The sequence below is a fragment of the Hyperolius riggenbachi genome, chromosome 1, assembly GCF_040937935.1.
Source record: "Hyperolius riggenbachi isolate aHypRig1 chromosome 1, aHypRig1.pri, whole genome shotgun sequence".
In the NCBI taxonomy this organism is placed as follows: Eukaryota; Metazoa; Chordata; class Amphibia; order Anura; family Hyperoliidae; genus Hyperolius; species Hyperolius riggenbachi.
Window position 1 is genome coordinate 148,058,929 of NC_090646.1, and position 23,415 is coordinate 148,082,343.

Below are 23,415 nucleotides of genomic sequence, written 5' to 3' on the forward strand. Positions count from 1 at the left end.
GTTTTTTAAATCTTTTTCCATTGTCCTCAATGCAGAAACAAGCGCAGAAACGATCGGGCGGGAGATCGGACGTGTCGGAAATTATCTATCGAGCCATCTAAATGACTCAGAATCGAGCGGTGTATTCGCAGCATTATGCTGGGAATACACAGTTCGTTTTGTAGCTGATTAGATGGTTCGATTGATAATTTCCGACATGTCCGATCACCCTTTTGATTGTTTTGACGCCCGATTCTTGATAGAAGTGAATGGAAAACGATAAGAGAAACGAGAGGAAGATAAGATCGGGAGCTGAAATCGAGCTGCAAAAACGTACCGTGTATCCCCAGCATTAGATTTACCTGCCAGATAGGTAATTTCCAACATGTTAGATATTATCTATCTAAGGCCTGGGGCACACCAGAGGAGTCTTTCTGAGCGTTTTGAGTTTTTAAATCTGCTGCTAATGTTATCCTATGTGTCTGTGCACACTGAAGCAATGAGGTTTTGTAAAAAATCCCATAGCATTACATTGGGAAGAGCTTTTGAAACCTCTAAAAGCTCTTCCCAATGTAATGCTATGTTTTTTTTTTACAAAACCTCATTGCTCCAGTGTGCACAGACACATAGGATAACATTAGCAGCAGATTTAAAAACTCAAAACGCTCAGAAAAACTCCTCTGGTGTGCCCCAGGCCTAACATCTATCTGCCAAGCAATTAAGCATTGTTCTACTCAGCAGGAGATAACCAGAAGACAATGCACCAGAGATGATGACCAGTCTCTACCAGTACTTTACAGAAAATAATCTAATGAGGCCCATACACTCAGCAGATTAGCGATCGATTTCAAATCGATTGGCTGATCGATTTGTGACCGACTTCGATCGCTTTCAATCGATCTGATATTCTGGAAAATCTAGGTCGATCTGTTGAGATGGCTTATCAGTTTGCATTGGACCTAATGGAAATCTGATGCCAAAAAAAATGCCATCAGATCAATTTTCAGTACATTTCATAATGAAATCTATTGGAAATCTGTTCCTAGTAAAAAATGTTCCTAAACACATCAGATAGATCAGAAATGTATCTGATGATCTATCTGCTGCTAATCTAACAGAAAATCTAAAGCCCCATCTACACGATACGATTCTTTATACGATTCAATTACGATTCTATTTACGATACGATTAAATCCAACATGTCCGATCGGGATTCGATTCGATTCACTTTGATTTACCCGTGCTTAGTTAGTTCAGTCCTGTTCCTGTTACCTTGCGTGGATTGCGCTCACTTCTGCATAGAAGTAGTGAATCCTTCTGAGTCCTGTTTCTTGTATTGTTCCAGTTCCTAGCTAGCGTTCCTTGCTTATGTTATATATCGGTTCATCGCCGAAATACAGTATACATACAGTGAAGGAAATAATTATTTGACCCCTCACTGATTTTGTAAGTTTGTCCAATGACAAAGAAATGAAAAGTCTCAGAACAGTATCATTTCAATGGTAGGTTTATTTTAACAGTGGCAGATAGCACATCAAAAGGAAAATCGAAAAAATAACCTTAAATAAAAGATAGCAACTGATTTGCATTTCATTGAGTGAAATAAGTTTTTGAACCCCTACCAACTATTAAGAGTTCTGGCTCCCACAGAGTGGTTAGACACTTCTACTCAATTAGTCACCCTCATTAAGGACACCTGTCTTAACTAGTCACCTGTATAAAAGACACCTGTCCACAGAATCAATCAATCAAGCAGACTCCAAACTCTCCAACATGGGAAAGACCAAAGAGCTGTCTAAGGATGTCAGAGACAAAATTGTAGACCTGCACAAGGCTGGAATGGGCTACAAAACAATTAGCAAGAAGCTGGGAGAGAAGGTGACAACTGTTGGTGCGATTGTTCGAAAATGGAAGGAGCACAAAATGACCATCAGTCGACCTCGCTCTGGGGCTCCACGCAAGATCTCACCTCGTGGGGTGTCAATGGTTCTGAGAAAGGTGAAGAAGCATCCTAGAACTACACGGGAGGAGTTAGTGAATGACTTCAAATTAGCAGGGACCACAGTCACCAAGAAAACCATTGGAAACACATTACACCGCAATGGATTAAAATCCTGCAGGGCTCGCAAGGTCCCCCTGCTCAAGAAGGCATATGTGCAGGCCCGTCTGAAGTTTGCCAATGAACACCTGAATGATTCTGTGAGTGACTGGGAGAAGGTGCTGATGAGACCAAAATAGAGCTCTTTGGCATTAACTCAACTCGCTGTGTTTGGAGGAAGAAAAATGCTGCCTATGACCCCCAAAACACCATCCCCACCGTCAAGCATGGGGGTGGAAACATTTTGCTTTGGGGGTGTTTTTCTGCTAAGGGCACAGGACAACTTAATCGCATTAACGGGAAAATGGACGGAGCCATGTATTGTGAAATCCTGAACGACAACCTCCTTCCCTCTGCCAGGAAACTGAAAATGGGTCGTGGATGGGTGTTCCAGCACGACAATGACCCAAAACATACAGCAAAGGCAACAAAGGAGTGGCTCAAGAAGAAGCACATTAAGGTCACGGAGTGGCCTAGTCAGTCTCCGGACCTTAATCCAAAGGAAAAACTATGGAGGGAGCTCAAGCTCAGAGTTGCACAGAGACAGCCTCGAAACCTTAGGGATTTAGAGATGATCTGCAAAGAGGAGTGGACCAACATTCCCCCTAAAATGTGTGCAAACTTGGTCATCAATTACAAGAAACGTTTGACCTCTGTGCTTGCAAACAAGGGTTTTTCCACTAAGTATTAAGTCTTTTATTGTTAGAGGGTTCAAAAACTTATTTCACTCAATGAAATGCAAATCAGTTGCTATCTTTTATTTAAGGTTATTTTTTCGATTTTCCTTTTGATGTGCTATCTGCCACTGTTAAAATAAACCTACCATTGAAATGATACTGTTCTGAGACTTTTCATTTCTTTGTCATTGGACAAACTTACAAAATCAGTGAGGGGTCAAATAATTATTTCCTCCACTGTATGTTAGTCAGTCATTTGTAGCTTCATTGATGGCTGTAATTGTAATACGCTAGGAATATCGTATCCATTGTATTTAAGTATTGTTTGTGGTTGCTCGGATCTACGCCTGCTCTGTGCGCCACATCTCCTACGGGAGTCAGTCCTCTCCTCCACTAAACTGGGGATATCCTGGTTCCTCGTGCTAGAGTGTGTACCTCCTTCACGTCAGGATATACACCACGTGCTGACTGTGGAGGATATACCACCAAGCCTAACCGTTTCTCTTTAAACGACAACTAAAGTGAGAGGTTAATTGAGGCTGCCAGTTTGAAAGGGGGAGGAAGGGTGGTAAAATATACTTCACTCCCTAAATATGGACTTGTATCACAGATAAAGAGATTATCTAAAATATCTTTATTGCTTTTCGCACCATGCTTGTTGTGGGCATACTTCCCACTTCTTCAGAACTCTGTGACAGCAGCTGGCCAAAAAGTTAACCTTTTGTAAATCTACAGAGGTTCTCCAGCTTTTTGGCCAGCTACTGTCACAGAGGCCCAGTGCACACAAAAAACCTCTAGCAGATCTGCAAAACGCTAGAGGTTTTAATTTAGAAGCAGATTTCAGAGCAATTCTAGGCATGTTTTTTAAACATGCCTAGCGTTTTTTGGAGCGTTTTTGTGTAGCAGATTACAAATATTGTTACAGTAAAGCTGTTACTGAACAGCTACTGTAACAAAAACGCCCAGAAAACCGCTCTGATCTAGCGTTTTTAAGAGTGGTTTTCCACTTTCCCATACTTTAACATTGAGGCAGAAACGCCTCAGAAATCTAAAAAATGCTGCAGCCCCCGAGTTTGCGTTTGTGGAAAAAACGAACCGCTTCACTTTCATTAGCCAAGTGGTTTTCCCCCTGCAAGCATTTAAAAAAAAAAAACGCTCCAGAACCGCTCTGGTGTGCACCAGCCCAGAGAGACCAGCGGAAGTGGGAAGACTGCCTGCAACAAGCATGGTCTTAAGAGCAAATCATAAAAAGATATTTTCTTTATCTGTAGTCCTAATCCTGTGAGAGCGTTGTGCATGCACAGTAGCAGCTTTTGTTTGGGCTCAGGCAGAAATAGCCGAGCCCAATCAGATCGGCTCTACTGGGCAGTATGATCCTGGAGCCCAGCACCACTGATGAGCTTTTTGGTGGCTAACGGCGCTGGAACGGAGGGACAGAGGAAGCCTCATTAGGATCCAGAAGCTTCCTCCCCTCCTGAATTTACTACCCCAAGGGGCTTTTTTTTTTTTTTTTACAGATCCTCATTAAAATGGAACCACCACCACCCACAAACTGTGATTAAGGCCGTCATACATTCATACTCTCAAAAATGATTGTTTATGCATACTAACAGAAAATTACACCGAATTCAGTGCTTGTTTTCTTTATCTTTTTTTAGAGCCGATTGCAAGGTCAGAAGCCCAGTGAGACTAGAGAGTGTGTACGGACAACTAGCCCACGAACACTCTGCAATCTCCCCAGCATGCAGACCTTTGTAACGTCCAACAAGCCAGATCTCCAGGTCACCATAAAGGAGGAGAAATATCCTGTTCCCTATAACAGCTCCTGGCCGCTATTTGTAGAGCCACAGATCAGTGTACAGATACCCACCAGTTCCTCAACAGCCAGCCACGAAACCAGGGTCTCTGTCATTAAGAAAACATCGGACATCACCCAGCCGAATCTTAAGACGTTCTGAAAGAACTTGTTAATATTTTTTTTTTTACCTTGTTCGGGAGAGGAAAAGAAAAAGAAAAATTGTTTTATCAAGATATTTAATTCACATCTGTCTGCTCTTAAGATACTCTTAATAATTTAAAGAAAGCCAATGAGCATGGAAAGATGCTGTGGCCACCTACAGACATTTCCTCAGGATGAAGGCCTACTAAGAAAAACAATACGTAGGACCAAGACTGAGTCACAGCGTAACACAGGCCTTATTGAGGAATGGGAAATGTCGTAGGACAAGCATATTGTTTTTGGTTTAAAAATCTATATTGTAAATATATATTATATATTTTATATCACAGTTCTAGCGCATTTGCAATCTGCTTGTGCACCTTACAAAACAAGCACTTACCAGAGGGCAGGAGGCCATCTATTGTACATCAATACCTAGGCCACAGTTCATACAGCCTTATGTGCGGCTTGTCCAGGATTCTCTTCATCCAGTATGACAGGAATTCCAATATTTGCATGTTCACATACTTGCAGAGCATCATATAGACCTAGAGGTCTGGCTCCAACCGCTCCCACAATATTTCATACCTTCATTAAGCAGATTTCAGGTTTAGGGCTGATTCAAACTACAAGAGCTTTTTAAACGCTAGAGATTTTAAAATCTCTGGCTAATGCAATGCAGTGGGGGATTTTTACAAAATCACATACCTCTAGTGAAAACACACCCATGGGATACCATTAGCAAGAGCGTTTACAATCGCAAAGCGCTTAGAAAAGCTCTTGCAGTGTGAATGAGTCCTCAGTCCTCAGTGTTTTTTTTACTGTTAAAGCGCTCCTCTGACAAAATTAGAAATAACTATTTGGCTAATAAGGAAAAGTAATGAGACTTACCTGAGCCCTGTGTAAGCTGGGTTCTGGTGCGTAGCTCCGTCCCTTCACCAAAAGAAAAAACCCTGGGCCTCCCCCTTTTCTATACCTCCAGCACTAGAGAGAAAAAAAAAACGCCTGGGGCCATTTTTGCAAGGGGAGGATCTATACACCAAAAGGTGCGCTTTATGCTGTCTACAGGTAAGCAGATCGTCCTGGCACCTATGAGATCTGCCTGTTTGCACTGCATTCTGCAACATGCCAATACTGCTGTATCTTTCTCACAAATCAGATTATATTCTTTTTAAAAGTATATATATATATATATATATATATATATATATATATATATATATATATATATATATATATATATATATATTGGTTCCCTTTTCTTTGGAGAAAAGACTGTGATCCTTAATATTGAAGGATTTGTCTATAAGCGATTACCGCATAGTGGGGAAATGTGTCATAGTTTTTGTAGCACCTATACCCTAATTTAAAGTGGACCCAAATTAAAAATACAAGATTTCAGAAATAAAATCTATTTTCTAAATTATAATGCTAAATGGCAGCTTTTTTTTAGCTGCATGATGATAGATATAAAATATTTTACATTTATTGGAGGAACCCCTCCCTTCCTTTCATATTGCCGGGACAGAATCCAGCAAACTGGTGGAGTAGGAGGTGTCCAGCAAAGGAGGAATTGCTAATGGCTGCCACCTGTATAACCCTAGTTATGGAAAGGGAAAAGCATGCATTGAAATGCTCATAGGCTTGAATGAGTGTTTATATCTTTGTATGTGTCATAGTGGTGCAACTAAATATTTTGAATTAAAAACATTTTTGGTTTGGGTCCGCTTTAACCAGCAGTGCACACGTTGCATTGAGTAGAAAACGGAGGATCCCATTTATATAAGCGACGGTATATTGCCTCTTTATACCTTGCTGCTCATTGCAGAGAATCGGCCTGTTTATGAACTGCTGACACTGCTTTGCAATGTTTAACTTGCAATGTTTAGCTTGCAAGGATCACATGACTTTGAAAAGTATATGACATGATTGACCAATGAGGGAGCGGGAGACAAGTCCACCATCTCACTAAAAGATAGCCGCAATTGCCGGCCAGGGGTTGACGAACAATTGCATGCTCCTCTGTCACTCTGTAGATTTCATTTGCAAGCATCATTTTCGAAGTGACAAGTCTATTGTGGAGAGAAGCAATGTGGCAACAGCCCCGAATAATTTGCATTAAAACGTAAATAAAGAGGTTGAATTTCAAATGCTGTTCTATAAATGGATTCCTGAGAAGCGTAAAACAGATCAGATCGATCTTCAATGAATTGTACAAACATTCAGATGTATTACTTTGAATGTACCTTCAGTGACAGCCATAGCCTTGTCACATGAATTGTAATAGCACAGCCCCTATTGGGTGTGTAGGTTTGGTGATCACTGCAGGTGTTACTCCTTCAAACCTGCTATATAGGGGGTCACTGGGGTGTTACTGGGCAGGACGTACTTGAGGTACAACAAGAAAACGTACTGATTTCGTGGCTGGAGAAAATCTGCTGTTTGCTGACAGCTATAAAGGAATGAAGAGCCAGTAAGCTCAATCTGAATGCAAAGATACTTTTCAATAGTAAATGACAAAATAACTTGTGTGGTCCTTTAGCAGCTTGGCAGAAGGCTGATCAAACGCACCATTTGTATGAGACTTCTTTCTAGCATGTTGAAGGATGTCTGCAGTCATACTTGAAAGGTTTTACCTTATTCAGTTAATATCATTCTTATCCATGATTTGTGTACCATAAGCCCAACATTCAGCAAGACAAATTCACTAACCAATTATACTGACCGGTATAAGTTATAACTATGTAATATTTGGATCTGAACTTTTAAAATTAAAACTCATGGGTCACTATTCCATCTAGTACGTTTTTATCCTGAGTTTCTTCTCAGCTTAAGAAATTTTAAAGGACAACTGTAGTGAGAGGTATATGGAGGCTGCCATATTTATTTCCTTTTAAACAATCCCAGTTGCCTGGCAGCCCTGCTGATCTATTTGGCTGCAATAGTGTCTGAATCACACCAGGAACAAGCATGCAGCTAATCTTGTCAGATCTGACAATGTCAAACACCTGATCTACTGCATGCTTGTTCAGGGGCTATGGCTAAAAGTATTAGAGGCAGAGGATCAGCAGGACTGCCAGGCAACTGGTATTGCTTAAAAGGAAAAAAAAAATATGTCAGTATACATATTCTTCTCACTTCAGTTGTCCTTTAAAGGTAAGACCTCTGTTAGCCCTCAGTAAGAAAGAAAACAATATCTCTCTCCCCTCCCTCCCCCCCCCCATAATGATTGAATATAATGTGAACCCATAGATGGAATACAGTTCAGACACGTTCCTATCCACCTGGAGAAAAGAAGTCAAGCTTGGTCTCCTCACCTGTAGTCACCATAGGCAACCAAACACCTTGACCAGAACCCCAGCAATTTAATAAACACTGTAATGTCAAGTTGTGATTATCAGAAGGAATGTGCAGTGCAATTAATGTGTTTAGTGGCTAATCTGAAATGTTATAAATTTGGCTATGTATGAACCTGCTCATTTGAGCTTTTATTTGCAATGTAAAGTGTTTCTAGTTATTTGTGGTCACGGATTCCACTTGAGGTGGACAAGTTTGGATCTTTGCTCTTGCGAGAAAAGTTGAAGTAACAGACTATGCTTTTTGGACTTCAAATATATTTAATGGTCTTTTCATGAAAGCTGCTTTTTATAGTGTCCCGTGATTAGTGCTACATTTGTCATTCATCTGCACACTTTTCTAGTTCTCTCAGAGTGGCCAAAACTTATGGACGCCCACTTCACCATCCACCATAGATGTTGCAATTCCTCCGACCGTTAGCAAGCCTTTGGAGAGGGGTGTGGCCAGTTACAGAACTCTGAGGAATGCTGCTATTTGTATAGTCAAACTCCCAGGGTTTCAGGGCACCCGCATTGTGCCCTGACTAAAGGTGGCCACACACGATACAATAAAATGATCCGATTTTATGGCAATTCGATAAAAACGATTGTATCTCCCGAAAAAATCCAAAGCTTTTTTTTCATTCGACTGAAAAATCCGATCGGATTTCCCGTTTTCTTTGATTTTTATCGATCCGAAATGCCAGATATTTTTCTTCAATCCTTCTAAAGATTGTATGGGGTGTGTTAGATTGTCAATTTATTAATATACACACCCTAGTAATTTTCTCAGTTTCCTATCATTTTTTATCATAATTGGGGAAAAATTTAACATACGTGTGTGGTACATTGGTCATATTTTTGAAATGTTACAATCAGTCAGAAAAATTGATTGCAATTCTTAAATTGAACAGATATTTGAAAAATTGTATAGTGTGTGGCCACCTTAAGGCTTGGCATACACTAGAGCAAATCATGGTAATTTTGCTGCTTAGCGATAAACGCGGAATGTCCCACATGCAATGTATTCTTATGGGCTGTTTGCGATTTTGGAAATGTTTGCATCCCTCCACAAAGCCATTTTTCGTGGTTTATGTGGGAAATAAACTTTAGCTTTTATCAGCACACAGCAAGAACTTTGAAGCAAAATGTATTCTGCCATGATTTGTTAAAAGGCGCACAAGAATTTCCAAAATTGAAAAATCTCACACCAAAATGAGCACAATGAATTCCATTTTGGCAAACCCGTTTAGGATTATTAAAATTAGCAGTTTATGCAGGCACCTAATCGCCAGCAATACCTGCTAAATAAAGTATGCAGCAACATGCTCACATTGCCAATTCTCTTTCTGTACATTTTATTTTACTTTAGTTTCTCTTTAAAATAATCATGTAGACAAATCAACATCATTCTGGCCAAACATATTTTTACCATAAAAATATCCTAATTGCTTTTTTTTCCCCTTCAAGAAATTAATGTATAGAAATGTTTTTATAGTGACATTTCAACGCCGATCAAGTATCACTGCTTTTTCACCTCAAATGGTGGTTGGTTTGGATACAATGTCCTACTGAAATGTTCATGAAATTCCAGCATGCTGGAGAATTGCTACAACCTATTTCAGCTTTAACAGGACTCCCTACAGATATCTTAACCCACACAATACTCTGATACCACATTCTGGTATAAGATCTTGCAAAGCATTAGTCAAACCTAAAGTGTACCGGAGATGGTACAGTTGGATGTATTTATACTTACCTGGGGCTTCCTCCAGCATCATGAGGTGCGTGGGTTCCTTCGCCATCCTCTCTGGCCACTCCGTTTACTTCCTATCAATCCCGTTTTAACTTGGCCAGTCGTGCGCTCCTGTGCCTTCCCTGGCCAAGTGTGCGCCCCTGTGCCCTGGAGCGCTCTGCGCATGCACAGTACAGTGGCACATGTGCAGAATGCTCCAGGCTGGGGCAGCGCATGCACAGAAGAGCACGGCCGTCTAGATTACCGGGATCGATAGAAAGTGAACAGAGCAGCTGGAGAGGACGGCAAGGGAGTCCACGCACTTCGTGGGGCTGGAGGAAGCCCCAGGTAATTATAAATACATCCAATTGTTATATCGGGTTCCCTTTAAGGCCGTACCCATGACCCAGTTTTTGCAACAATTTTTTGACGACATTGGGTAACTTTACATTTTTTAAACTATGTTGAGAGATCTGACTACCCGCAATGGTTGTTCAAACTGAATGACTGATAAATGGACGAGCACTCGTTGCGATGTCCATTAACTTCCATGCCTATTACCACGATCGTCTTAGCACTCATTCACGCCTATCGTTCATTTCCGCGGTACATGTTTCTGGAAGATGGATCGGGGAACAATCATTCACCGTGTCGTCATCGCCGCAGTTTCTCTGTTCCATCTTCTGGAGTATACATTGCTTATATAAGAAATGGGTGGGCTAATCAAGCAGTAACTGCACTTCCCAGATTAAAATATGATTGATGGTAATTCTATGAAACAAAAACTTTTTTTTTTTCTGACTAACTTGCTTCCACTGAGGTACAATAGGACTTTAGATAGATTAAACTGTTCTATATCCTCCCCTAATCCTGAGAGTTATAAAACAAATTATTATGCAAATTAGAAAATGTTACTAACCTCTCCCAAAGAAGGCTTTCGTTATTGTTTTATACAGGGGGTATATTATTTGCGATAAAAAATCTAAAGCAAATTGTTTTTTTCTATCTTTTTATACAACAGATTTTATGATTCCTTTTTTTTTTTGCATTTTAGCAAAGTGTGCAAACTACAACTGCACAGTTTTTTCTTTTTTTTTTTTCTTTTTTCTTTTTGCAACACAAAAAGGATATATCAATCTAATATGTAGAAAGCAAATTATCCTGTGGATTGAAAATAAATATTAATTGCAGTTTTATTTGTAAAAGAAAGTGTTTGCCTTGTTATTCTTTTGTCTTCAGGGTATTCAGTTTGTAACACAGGACAAAGTCATTTGGTTGCTTTCAGCTGCACTGTAAACAGTGTAGTTTTTGTTTGCAGAACTGAAAAGCAGCAAAATGTGACATCTAGCCTGTGTGTGGTTGTGTGGACAGAATTTACCTGAAGGAAGCAAATGGGCCTGGTAAGAATATTTTTGATATGGAAGCTTATAGGTGTTTATAGGACCTTTGTTTTAAAATTTCTAACTATACATATTCACATAAACCACATTTTTCTTCCCAATCCAGGGCTGTAGCTCTGAACCTGAGTGCCGGTGCCAGACCCTTGCAGGGACACAACTCCTGCAAACCAGTAGTATTTATAACAAAGTGGAGACAGCACACAGGCTCAGCGAAATGACTGTATTTGCAGCATACAGAGGCACACATGTTTCAGGCATAGCCCTTCCTTGGGTGTGCCACACCTCACATGAATACGGTCCGTGTTATAGTCTGCCTATACATAGTTGATGCATTAGAACCCCATGATTGATCAGGAAGCAGTGTGAGGCTGATTTAAAGTTACCCTGTAGCATCAAAAAAATAAGTTAGATACCACAGTAGAGGGAAGCCTCTGGATAGTCCAGAGGCTTCCCATCTCCTCCTTGACCCCACTGTGCCTGCACAGGGTCCTTCCTGAGCATATCTGACAACTCGTGGGATATGTTCTTGTGGTCAGGCTCCCCTCAATGTACGAGCATGAGTGTACTGTGCATGCATGAATATGGCGATGACCAGCCTGAGATTACCTCTTTGTGGCCAGCACTGCAGCTCTGGAGATTCTTATCAATGCCAGTCTAGTGTCTCCCTGCTCAGTGTGTAATTTAGGCTTTTGAGACTTTCCTCAGTGCGTTTTTAATAGAGGTTAATCGAAAGAGCAGTGAGTTCCTTACTACAAGCAGGACAGAGTGATAACAAGTACACATGACTTTGATAAACACACTGGGGAGTGTGAAAAAGGTTAAAGAGGAACTCCATAGAAAATAATGTAATAAAAAAGTGCTTATTTATTACAATAAATATAAATTATTTAATCAGTGTTTGCCCATTGTAAAATATTTCCTCTCCCTGATTTACATTCTGACATTTATCACATGGTGACATTTTTACTGCTGGCAGGTGATGTCACTGGAAGGAGAGGCTGCTTGTTTTTTTTGGCAGTTGGAAACGGCTGTTATTCCCCACAATACAACAAGGCTCCCACAGTATATCAGAACCATGGTCCTGACATCATTGTGGGAGGGGTTTCAGTACAATATCAGCCACACAGAGCCCCCGATGATCTGTTTGTTAAAAGGAAAAATATTTCTCATGGGAAAGGGAGCATCAGCTAGTGATTGTGTTGAAGTTCAATTCTTGGTTACAGATTCTCTTTAAATGCTTTGACACAGGAGGGAAAAACTGGGCTGGAAGAGTAAACTACTGGGCTCCAGCACTGGCCACAAAGAGTTCATCTCTATGATGGAGTGAGAGCTGTTCTCTAACTGGAGGATGCACTCCCTCGGCAGCTGGCAGTTTTCTCAATGGATCCTGGGTCACATGTCTGGCATGGCTGGAGTTTCTCTGAAATGCCTGCATCAAATATTACGGTAAATGTATGTGAGCAATCGCAAAGTTCCCTATTCACATTTACTAATAATGAAAAATCCTAAAGAGTGTAATAGGGCTTTATACAGAAATAATTTCATGCATTGCACTTTAAATTATGCCTAGGAAATTGATATTTTCTTTAAAGGACTTACGAGGCGAAGACGGTAAAAAAAGTTAAATACCCCTTCAGTTTTATGACCCTTAGGGGACGCCATCTGCATCCCCCCCTTCCATTCCGCCGCGTTTGTATAGCAATTCCCAGGCTCGTGGGGGTCCCGACCTGATCCCTCGAGTCGTCCTCCGCTTCCCCACTAAAGATGGCCGTCAGGCCCGGCCACGGCTGCGCAGTTCTCACAGCCGCAAGTGTGGCTGCGTAGCTCTAAGTCCTCCTCCAGCTCCGACCTCATTATCGGAAGTCTCGCGTACATAAAGCACATGAAACTGCCAGGAATGAGGTCGGAGCTAGAGGAGAACTTAGAGCTGTGCAGCCGCACTTGCGGCTGTGAGAACTGCGCGGCCGGACCTGGAGGTCATCTTTAGTGGGGAAGCTGAGGACGACCTGACCGTCGGGACCCCCACGAGCCTGGGAATTGCTATACAAACGCAGCGGAATGGAAGGGGGGGGGGATGTGGATGGTGTCCCCTAAGGGTCATAAAACTGAAGGGGTATTTAACTTTTTTTACCGTCTTCGCTTAGTAAGTCCTTTAAGGCAGGTATTGTATAACATAAGATCTTACTGTTCTGGCATGAAACAACTTACACATCACAATCAAATGTAAGCATACCTGTTGGTAACAAAAAACACTTCACTATTCAGTGCCTCTCTGGAAATTCCCCAGACTGCATTCCACAAAACTAATTATACTCAGGACTGTTAGACTCATATATTAGTACAAAGGATAAATGTTTAACGTGACAACTACTGATACTTCAAGGAGTTTTGAAACTGCAAGAATACAGAAACAGAATTGTCTTCACAAGGGTGCTCAGCTACAGCACCACACCTACACTTCATTTAAGACTTGTAATCTTGATTGCAGTCATAAAGTATGAAGGAAAGTACTCCTACAAAACACAAGAACAAGGGGACGTAAACTCTTGCACAGGAGAGAAGGAAAACAGAAATCAACTCTGCATCCACCCTGTGTGTGTTTATAGATGGCAGCCTGTCTAATTCTCCCTTCTCAGCAAGTAATGAGCTAGTGTAATTTGAGCTGTCTGCCGAATACTGAGCTAATATGTAAACACAGGATGTTAACCCTTTCTATGCTCCCAGGATACCAGGAAGTAACCACTCTGCAGAATCTCAGTAGGACTTCTATTAGCTGTAACAAGAAAATGTTTTAGAGTAAAGATTAAGTTCTAAGTTTAGGTCTGCTTTAAAAATAGAAGAATACAGTTTGGTAGCAGCGGTATATTTTTGCACTTATCTCTGGACCAGTAAAATAAAGATTCTTTCTCACAGATGGCTGCCTCGGATCTACCAGCCATGGAGTGCTTTCCTACTGCAATTTAATTCAGCCAATTGGTAGTATTTATAACACCAGGTGTGTTGTTACGAGGCAACAAAGAACTAACTCTTGTCCTGTCTGAGCGCTGCCATGCTCAGATGTTCATTTATGAGAGACTTGTCCCAACTGCCCGTACTGACTTGTAGCTGCCCAAGTGAAATGGCCCATCACTTTCAATCCTTGCTAAGGGTGATGGGTCACTTAATGTTCTGTTGTCCATGAACTACAGGTACAAAATTTTGCATGGAAGGTTTTTTGAATTTTTATTTTTTTTACCCTCGCAAGTGAAAGGAAAAATCCATGAGTACTAATAAAATTGTTTCAGTTTGGGCATGGGTAGGATATGAAAAGAATGAGCTGAATAATAGAAACGCCATGTAGAGAGAGCATGCCAGGCAGTCAAGAGTAGATAGAGCAGGGGTGACAAACTTAAATACAAAGTGGGCTGAATACTGTACACTGGGATCTAGTCGTGGGCCGGAACTATACACTGAGACCTAGTTCTTAGGCCAAGTGGCCACCTTCCTCCCTTATAAAGTTCTCTGGTGTCTAGTGGTCCTCCCTCCCCTATGCAGTTCCTTGGTGTCTAGAGACCCACACTCTCCCCTATACAGTTCCCTGGTGTTTAGTGCTTTTCTTCTACCTCCCTATATGGCTTATATGGCTTCCCTGGTGTTCTAGGGCTTCACCTAAAATATATATTCTCTGGAGGTCTAGAGTGGGCATAATGCAAAATGGGGAAACCACTTGAGGGCCAAATTGAATGGCCCCCACGGCCAAATTTAGCCCACGGGTGGGAGTTTGGCATGTATGAGATAAACGAAGAAATAAGAGGGGCGAAAGAGACAAGTGGTGGTGGAAAGACGGTGCTGGCAGAGATCAAGTAATGGAAAGGTTAAGACAGATAAGGGAGATCTAAAGAGGTGGTTGAGAGAGAGGCTCATTCCACCCTTACTACCCATATTATACCCTCCCATGGTGCAGAAAACCATGAATATTGCACCAGCGCTCCTCACAGTGCACTCCATCTCTACATTATAACATGAGACTCTGCACCCTCCTCCCACCATACTACTTCACCTCGCCACATTTTAATGAATGGCCTGTCTGACTGCCATGATCGATCGTTTACAGGCAGACGCGGACAATCCACTCTCTCTGTGCCTCTTACTGGAGCTGTTAGTATTGCAGCACACACGTACGTTTTTGGTGTGTTTTTTGTATCCAATTGCATTTTGTGTTTGTCACATGTGCCCCACGTGCTGTATGCCAGACTGCAGAAGTACGGCTGACACTTGTGGGTGGCATGACGGGTAACATATGACTGCACGGGGCACCGGGGAGGGGGACATAAAACATTAGGGGGGACAGCAGCCTGGAGGTTTCTGTTGCGTTTGCCATTATCACTAGAGATGGCCCGAATGGTTCGACAGCGAACTTATTCTAGCGAACTTCAGTGGTTCGCGGTTAGCCACGAACTATATGCAAGATCGACCTGCCCCCTAAACTACATCATTAGGATCAACTTTGAACCTTTACATCATAGTCAGCAGGCACAGGGTAGCCAATCAGGCTACACTCCCTCCTGGAGCCCCCCCCTGCCCTTATAAAATGCAGGCAGCGTCAGCCATTTCACTCACTCATGTGGCTGCAGTAATTAGAGAACCTGGCTGCTGACATAGGGAAAGCTTAGTTGGGCTCTTGTTAGGCTTGTTAGGTTGCTCCTTCTTGCTGATACTTATGCTAAAAAGCTGTCATTCTCAACAGCCCTTTTGAGAGCTAATGTTGTTCTAGTGATCTATTTTTTTTTTGTGTGTGTGTACCACAGACACTTGTGTTGCATTTACAGCCCTGTCAGTCAGTCGTAGCTGCTGCTGGACCTTGGCCCCTTGGTAATTCCTACTGTGCCACTGCCAGGCCCAGCACATTCAGTGACTACCTGTATGTGTGACAGCTGCACATTTGTAAAACCAATCACTGCATACCCACCTGTTCAGTGCACCTACCTACGTGAGCACACGCAGTGTCACTGCACCTGTTCACGGTACCTGTGTGTGTGACGGCTGCAAATTTGTAATACTAGTCACTGCATAATTGTTCACAGTACCTGCGTGACCGCACGCTGTGTAATATACCGCAGTGTAAGATACCAGGCCACCAATTATTTCTCCAAAAAGGCGATACCCAAACTGTACCGTGAAGTTGAAAGGCAAGTGGTGTCATCTCTGGCACACCGTGTTGGGTCAACGGTCCATCTGACCACCGATGCCTGGTCTGCCAAGCACGGTCAGGGCAGGTACATTACTTACACAGCCCATTGGGTCAACCTGGTGACCACTGGCAAGCAGGGAGTACGTGGCTGTGCAACAGACCGAGTTGTTACATCTCCACGGCTTGCAGGCAGGCCTCCTGCCACCTCCTCTCCTCCTGCTACATCCTCTTCGCTGTTGTCCTCCTCCTCCTCCTTGGCTGAGTGGCAGTTCAACTCTACTGGTGCTGCGATCTCCTCTCCAGCTACACAGCCCCAGCTCCCCAGGGCTGCATGCCAGGTACAACGGTGTCACGCCATCTTAGACATGTCGTGCCTAAAAGCGGAGAGTCACACTGGAGCAGCTCTCCTGGCTGCTTTGAACAAACCGGTGGATCAGTGGCTGACCCCGCACCAACTGGAGATCGGCAACGTGGTGTGTGACAATGGCAGCAATCTCATTTCGGCTTTGAATTTGGGAAAGTTGACACGTACCCTGCATGGCACATGTGCTGAATCTCATAATTCAGAGATTTGTGTCTAAGTACCCAGGCTTACAGGACGTCCTAAAGCAGTCCAGGAAGGTGTGTGGGCATTTCAGGCGGTCTTACACAACCATGGCACACTTTGACGATATTCAGCGGAGAAACAACTTGCCGGTGAGACGCTTGATTTGCGATAGCCCGACTCGCTGGAGTTCAACGCTCCTGATGTTCAACCGCCTGCTACAGGAGAAAGCCGTCAAACAGTAGCTCTACAACTACAGTCAAAGGACATGCTCTGGGGAGATGGGGATGTTCTGGCAGAAGTACTGGACACTAGTGCAAAATGCCTGCAGGCTCATGCGGCTGTTTGAGGAGGTGAGAAACCTGGTGAGTCGCAGTGAAGGTGCCATCAGCGACTTGATCCCATAAGCTTTGTTCCTGGAGCGTGCTGTGCGTAGAGTGGTGGATCAACCTGTGGAGGAGCGTGAACAGGAGGAAAAGTTATGGGATCAATTCTCAGCGGAAGCAGATGATTCCTCAACACCTGCGGCAGCACAGAGGGGGGAGGAGGAGGAAGAGTCATGTGAGGAAGAGTCATGTGGGGAAGAGGAGTCAGATGATGAGGAAGGTGTTTTTTTTGGAGGAGGAGGCGGCGGAAGAACAACCACAGCAGGTGTTGCAGGGGGCTTGTGCTGCTCAACTTTCCCGTGGTATTGTTTGTGGCTGGGGGGAGGAGGAGAGCTTAGCTGACATCACTGAGGAAGAGCAAGAGGAGATGGATAGTACGTCTGCATCCAATTTTGTGCAGATGGCGTCTTTCATGCTGTCCAGCCTGTTGAGGGACCCCCGTATAAAAAAAAAAAACTCAAGGGGAATGAGCTGTACTGGGTGGCTACGCTACTAGACCCTCGGTATAGGCACAAAGTGGCGGAGATGTTTCCAAATCACCAGAAGGCAGAAAGGATGCAGCACTTGCAGAACAAGCTGGCAACTATGCTTTAGGCTCTATTCACACCTGCATTTTCAAAACGCCAGCAATTTTTGCCAGCATTTTGCAGGAGTGATTTTTCCACGATTTCACGCGGAAAAAATCACTGAACAGTGTGGTGATTTTGCTGCAATCGCGTTTTGTGCTTCTGTAGCACTGAAACGCGATCGCCTGGAAATCGCCTGAAAATGGTGCATGCTACGCGTTTGAAGGGGCTTGCGTATCACAATGAAGCAATGACCGCCGGCTATATGAGTGTCTCAGGGGGTGGCACACCCAAGATAATAAGGTTATTGCTTCATTGTGGACAGACCAAATTCGATCAGCTGGACAGTCACTGTTCTGTCATTGAGTTACCTCAGCCCGGCGACCATATGGGCTGGAAAGCCGCCATCACCTGCACTCTCGCCATGGTGTGCACCAGTCCAGCACGGCCGTCACTACACAAACAGCTGTTTGCGGTGCGTTACACAGTGAGTTTGGTCTGTCAGTGTGAAGCAGTACACTAATTACATGACCTGATTGATGTATACACATGCAAGATGTTTTAAAGCACTTTAGGCCTCCAATTTTTAGCATGCGATGTAATTTCTGCCCTTAAAACGCTGCTTTGCGTCAAATCCAGATTTTTCCCGGGGACTTTTGGCATGTATCCCACTCCTCCATGCAAAAACTCAGATGTTAGACCCCTTGAAACATCTTTTCCATCACTTTTGTGGCCAGCATAAATGTTTCTAGTTTTTGAAGTTCACCTCCCCAATGAAGTCTACTGCGGTTCGAAAAGTTGGCGCGAACCAAACTTTTTGCAGAGGTTCGCAAACCTAAAATCGGAGATTCTAGCCAATCTCTAATTATCACACGCCCATTACCATCTTGGACCCTATCAGGTATGGCGGCTGAGATTTTTAAGCATGATACATGCGACCAGTTTCGGCCTAAAATTGGTTGCATCCTCGATCGGGCATGCTCTTGGCACAGATTTTCACCCGATTCAATTATAATTATCAAATCAATTAATCAATCCGCCGCCAAGTTGAGTTATCCATGAGCGCCCTTATAGATGGCCACCAGATTAAAACATCAGATAGATCATTCTTGTTATAAATCACCTTTCAATCCGGCACCAGCAACTTCTTATAGTTGCGTCTCACAGACTGTGAGATAACTTGACTCTCAACACAGCAAGCAGGAGATAGACTTTTCTCAGGCTTCTTCAGTATTTAAGGAGTTTATTCACTACACAAATATACAGATACAATTCATCATATCCTAGCAAAGCAGATCCTCATGTTTAAGTTCTTGGCGTTACAGCTCTTGACTAACTTTCCTCCTGAATGTTAGTCAGTTACCTTCTTTCTAGACTACGTTACTCTAGACTACCTATGTACAGCAGACATTAGATCAGATTACATAAAGAATGAAAATACTTAGAGGTCCCAGTCAGCATCTAGGTATCATGAAAGTAGGAAGCAGAGCAGGAATCAGTGTCCTCTGTCCGACCGTCCCGGGTCTTTAATACCGACCAGGAAAGAGTTAAATGTGACCTCATCTTCGCCATCCCCCAGACCCGACTATTGGCTTAGCCCCCTCGTGGTGTCATAATACCCACCTACTCGATTAATATTTAATGTCACTTTTCCCTTACTTACTGGAATGTGGTATTTTGGTAAACATGGCCTATGTTGATTGTTCTTGTGGTGTACATGTTGAGGTCAGTGTAGGCCTGTGGCCTTCTTTCAGGAACATGTTCAGTGTCTGCGTGTATCATTTGCTTCACGCAGACACTGAGATGCTTCTGCCTGCATCACAAGAAACTCTATTTATTTTAAAGGCATACTCTGCGGACAAGCCTTTTACATAAACCTCATGCCAACTAACTGAGGCCTACTTAAATTATAACACCTCTCAGATGAAATCTGATCAGAGAGGGCTCAAAGACTTCCATATCCTAGGCATAGATTTTCAATGGATTCCAGCAGCAACTCTATTCAAAATCTATGTGCTGCACTGTTCAATGCAGTGCAACACTAGGGACCATTGTTCTTCTGCTGCTTCCAATCCACCACTAATTGATAACCTTCATTCAGTGGGTTCGAACGATTAGATAACAACTCTAGTTTTCTCACGCTTGCTGTACAGAAAAAGAGAAAGGGACTGAAAGGCTACCTAAATGAAACAAAGTTGCCCAGTTTATCTTGCCTGGACCTTCTTCTAGTCCCCTGTAGTCCTTCAGGTCTCTCGCAGTTATTTCACTCTCCTCCATTCAGCAGCACCTCTCTGAAAGCTGGCTAGCAGAGCTAGTTGCGGGCTACTGCGCCTGCACGTCCCCGGCTGCTCGCCTCCTCAATGATGCTCCCATAGGAGGGAGAGTTCTGCACATGCGCAGATGCACTTTTCACAACACCTCCGGCAATGGGAGCGCAATAGCTTGCAGCATTAGGACGGGACAGTGGCTGAATGGCTGCATGGAATGTCAGTGAAGGACCCGGGGGGGGGGGGGGGGGGGGGCAGTTTAGTGTCTGGATTAGAAGAGGCCCTGGGTAAATTACACTGGGCTCCTTTGTTTTAGTTTAGGCTTCCTTTAAAGGACAACTAAAGTTTGAAGCTGGAGGCTGCCATATTTATTTCCTCTTAAATAATAGTATTGCTGATATATTTGACAGTAGTGTCTGAATAACACCAGAAAAAAAGCATGCAGCTAATCTTGTCAGATCTGACAATGTCAGAAATGCCTGATCTGCTCAATGCTTGTTCAGGGTCTAGGGCTTAAAGTATTAGAAGCAGAGGATCAGCAGGACAGCCAAGCAACTGGTATTGCTTAAAAGGAGCAGCCTCCATATCCCTCTCGCTTCAGTTGTCCTTTAAGATATTGGGTATGATTCACAAAGCTTTTTCACCTGTTTTACCTTATCTATGTTACATTTTTAAACTTCCAAAGAGCAAAATTAAAATATAATTAAAGTAAGAAGAGTAATATTGAAATGAAGTTAATCAGGAACAACCTACTTTGAGTGATAATTTTGCTTGTAAATGTGCTGAAAGGCTATTTTTATCAATTAGGTGATAAGTCATTTATGAGAGGTTTTGTGTATAGAGCCCAGTGTCTTATGCTAGGTACACACTATACAATTTTGTGTTAGCTAGATGATCCGATAGATAATTTACGACATGTTCGATCTTAATTACGATCGTTTTTATGATTGATTTCTCATAGAAGTGAATGGAAATAAATAAGAAAAGATTACAGAATCGAATCGGAAATTGATTGGACGGAAAATCGACCAAAAAAACTCATTGTGTGTACCCAGCATTAGAAAGATTAGCACTATATACAGTATATGCCTGCATTTATCTCATCACCCTCTGCATTACTTCCTAAGTCTCCAGCTGTTCACCAGTGATTTTTTTTTTCCATCCGCAAGTAGCACTTTCACTATGAACACCAGCAAAGGCTGCCACAGAGCTATTTATAAACATGCATATCGTGTTGGTTTCAGCATTAGCTATATGAAATGTTACTAAAATGCTACAGTGACATCTTCTGGAAAATTACAGTATTGCAGCCACAGATCCTAAAATAATTTACATTTTAAAATACTGTCTCAGAGAAGCGAGGTGGGCACGTAAACCAATAATGCAAAACCTAAAAAGCTCTGCACAGAATTGTCAGCCCTGCATAAATAAATAAAATAATGGACAGAGGCAGATAATCGCCAACATGTAGCATTTCTGAAATTTTGACACCAATATTGAATGTATAAATGCTATGTTTAGTTGAATTGTGTATAGCGCATTATCCTTTATTTATAAAGCACTAACCTGTATAACTGTACATTAAATTAGGGGAAAGACCACAAGACAACTACTAGTATGGCACAGAGGAATGGGATTTTAAATCTTATGAGCTGGGTAAAGACTGGCAAGGGGAAGATGGGTGAAGAGTGACATCACTGAGATGGTGTAGCTGGGAAGGAGAAGTAATAGCATAAGACTAGGTTCACAGTGGAGCTTTGCGTGTTGAAATGCAATGTTTCGCGACCATCGCAGTGTGGCCATTGCAGTCGGTCTAACAGAGTGCAGTATCCCAACGCACTTAATGCAGTGTGTTTACCGAATAATGCCTCAATAATAGTGCAGTGAAGCATACTTTTCATAGACTGTATGCATCACTGTATTTGATGCAGTGCTGCGTCGCTTTTCAGTTGCGTTCTTGCTGGTACAGGGGAGCAGTGTAATTCCCACTGTGATCCTAGCGTACAGGCCCAGGGCTACATAACTGTATGGACGCTTAGGGTTGTATGGTATTGAAAGCTTTGACTACACTGGTACTAATAAGGATGCACCCAAGATCAGGTGCTTTGTGAGCATGATGCCTGGTATACAGCACATTTCTCTAAATGTACCCAAGGCAGAAATAATATATGTATTTAATTATGTCCCAAAGAGCTTATTAACCATTTCCAATCCTTTTCACTGATGACTCGGAGTTGACCCCCATCTAGTGATGAGCCAAATGCGCCCACTTATTATTTATATTACCTAGCACAGCAGTGGGGGATGTGTTGGACTTAGGAGCTGACGCTGAGCTGGATTTTATCTGGCAAAAGCGCCATCCAGTGGCAACCTATGTCTGACGTTGGTTTTATGGAGAAAAATGCCATTGTTGGGCATAGTGGTAAAGATGAATCCGGCACCATCAACGTAAGTATATATGCTCTTTTATTGGCACATAACAGCTGTCATAACAACGTTTCAGGGCAGCCGCCCCTTTATCAAGCTGAGCTGTTAGCCATCAAGTTTACACTGACATACAAAGTTCTTTATATACATAGCATGGTGTGCAAGTAACCAAGCACATTTAAATTTCTGTATCAACCAATCCTGCAGTCCGTCCTCAGAGCGGACCTAATGGGGAACTACCGGTATGCTGCTAATACTTCATAGGTGCGTTTGAACGCGGATCCTTCCACCCACTCCCACCCTTTCCCATTACCGAGAGGCAGAGACACGCCTTGATGTCAGAGCACGCATGGCCGTCACTCTCAGCAGGCCACCAGCCCGGCGGACCTGATGGGGAACTGACCTGCGTGACGCGGGGTAGGCGGCGCTATCGCGCCGCCTCCCACATTGCCCTAACTACGCTAGTGGGAGCGGCGAAGTATCGCCGCTCACCATAGCAAATGGAAGGGATGGCACGCCTCTACCTCACCAGCCAATCGGAAATCTCCTCGCCTTGTAAACAATACCACATGTCGTGTAAACCCACACAACATGCGGAAACACATTAGCGAGGCAAGAGGACAACCAGGTCAGTTCCCCATCAGGTCCGCCGGGCTGGCGGCCTGCTGAGAGTGACGGCCATGCGTGCTCTGACATCAAGGCATGTCTCTACCTCTCGGTAATGGGAAAGGGTGGGAGTGGGTGGGAGGATCCGCGTTCAAACGCACCTATGAAGTATTAGCAACATAGTTCCCCATTGGGTCCGCTCTGAGGACGGACTGCAGGATTGGTTGATACAGAAATTTAAATGTGATAGGTTACTTGCACACCATGCTATGTATATAAAGAGCTT

General features: G+C 43.0%; 1 protein-coding gene across 3 annotated transcripts in view; it reads left to right on the forward strand.

Moving 5' to 3' along the window:
- Positions 1-5,877, forward strand: part of IRF2 (interferon regulatory factor 2) — a 151,532-nt gene extending 145,655 nt beyond the window's left edge. For all 3 annotated transcript variants that reach the window (XM_068268891.1, XM_068268874.1, XM_068268883.1), the window contains exon 9: positions 4,413-5,877. In XM_068268891.1, the coding sequence (XP_068124992.1) occupies positions 4,413-4,712 (300 nt within the window). In that variant the 3' untranslated portion in view covers positions 4,713-5,877. The remainder of the gene's footprint in view (positions 1-4,412) is intronic.
- The last annotated feature ends 17,538 nt before the right edge of the window (positions 5,878-23,415 follow it).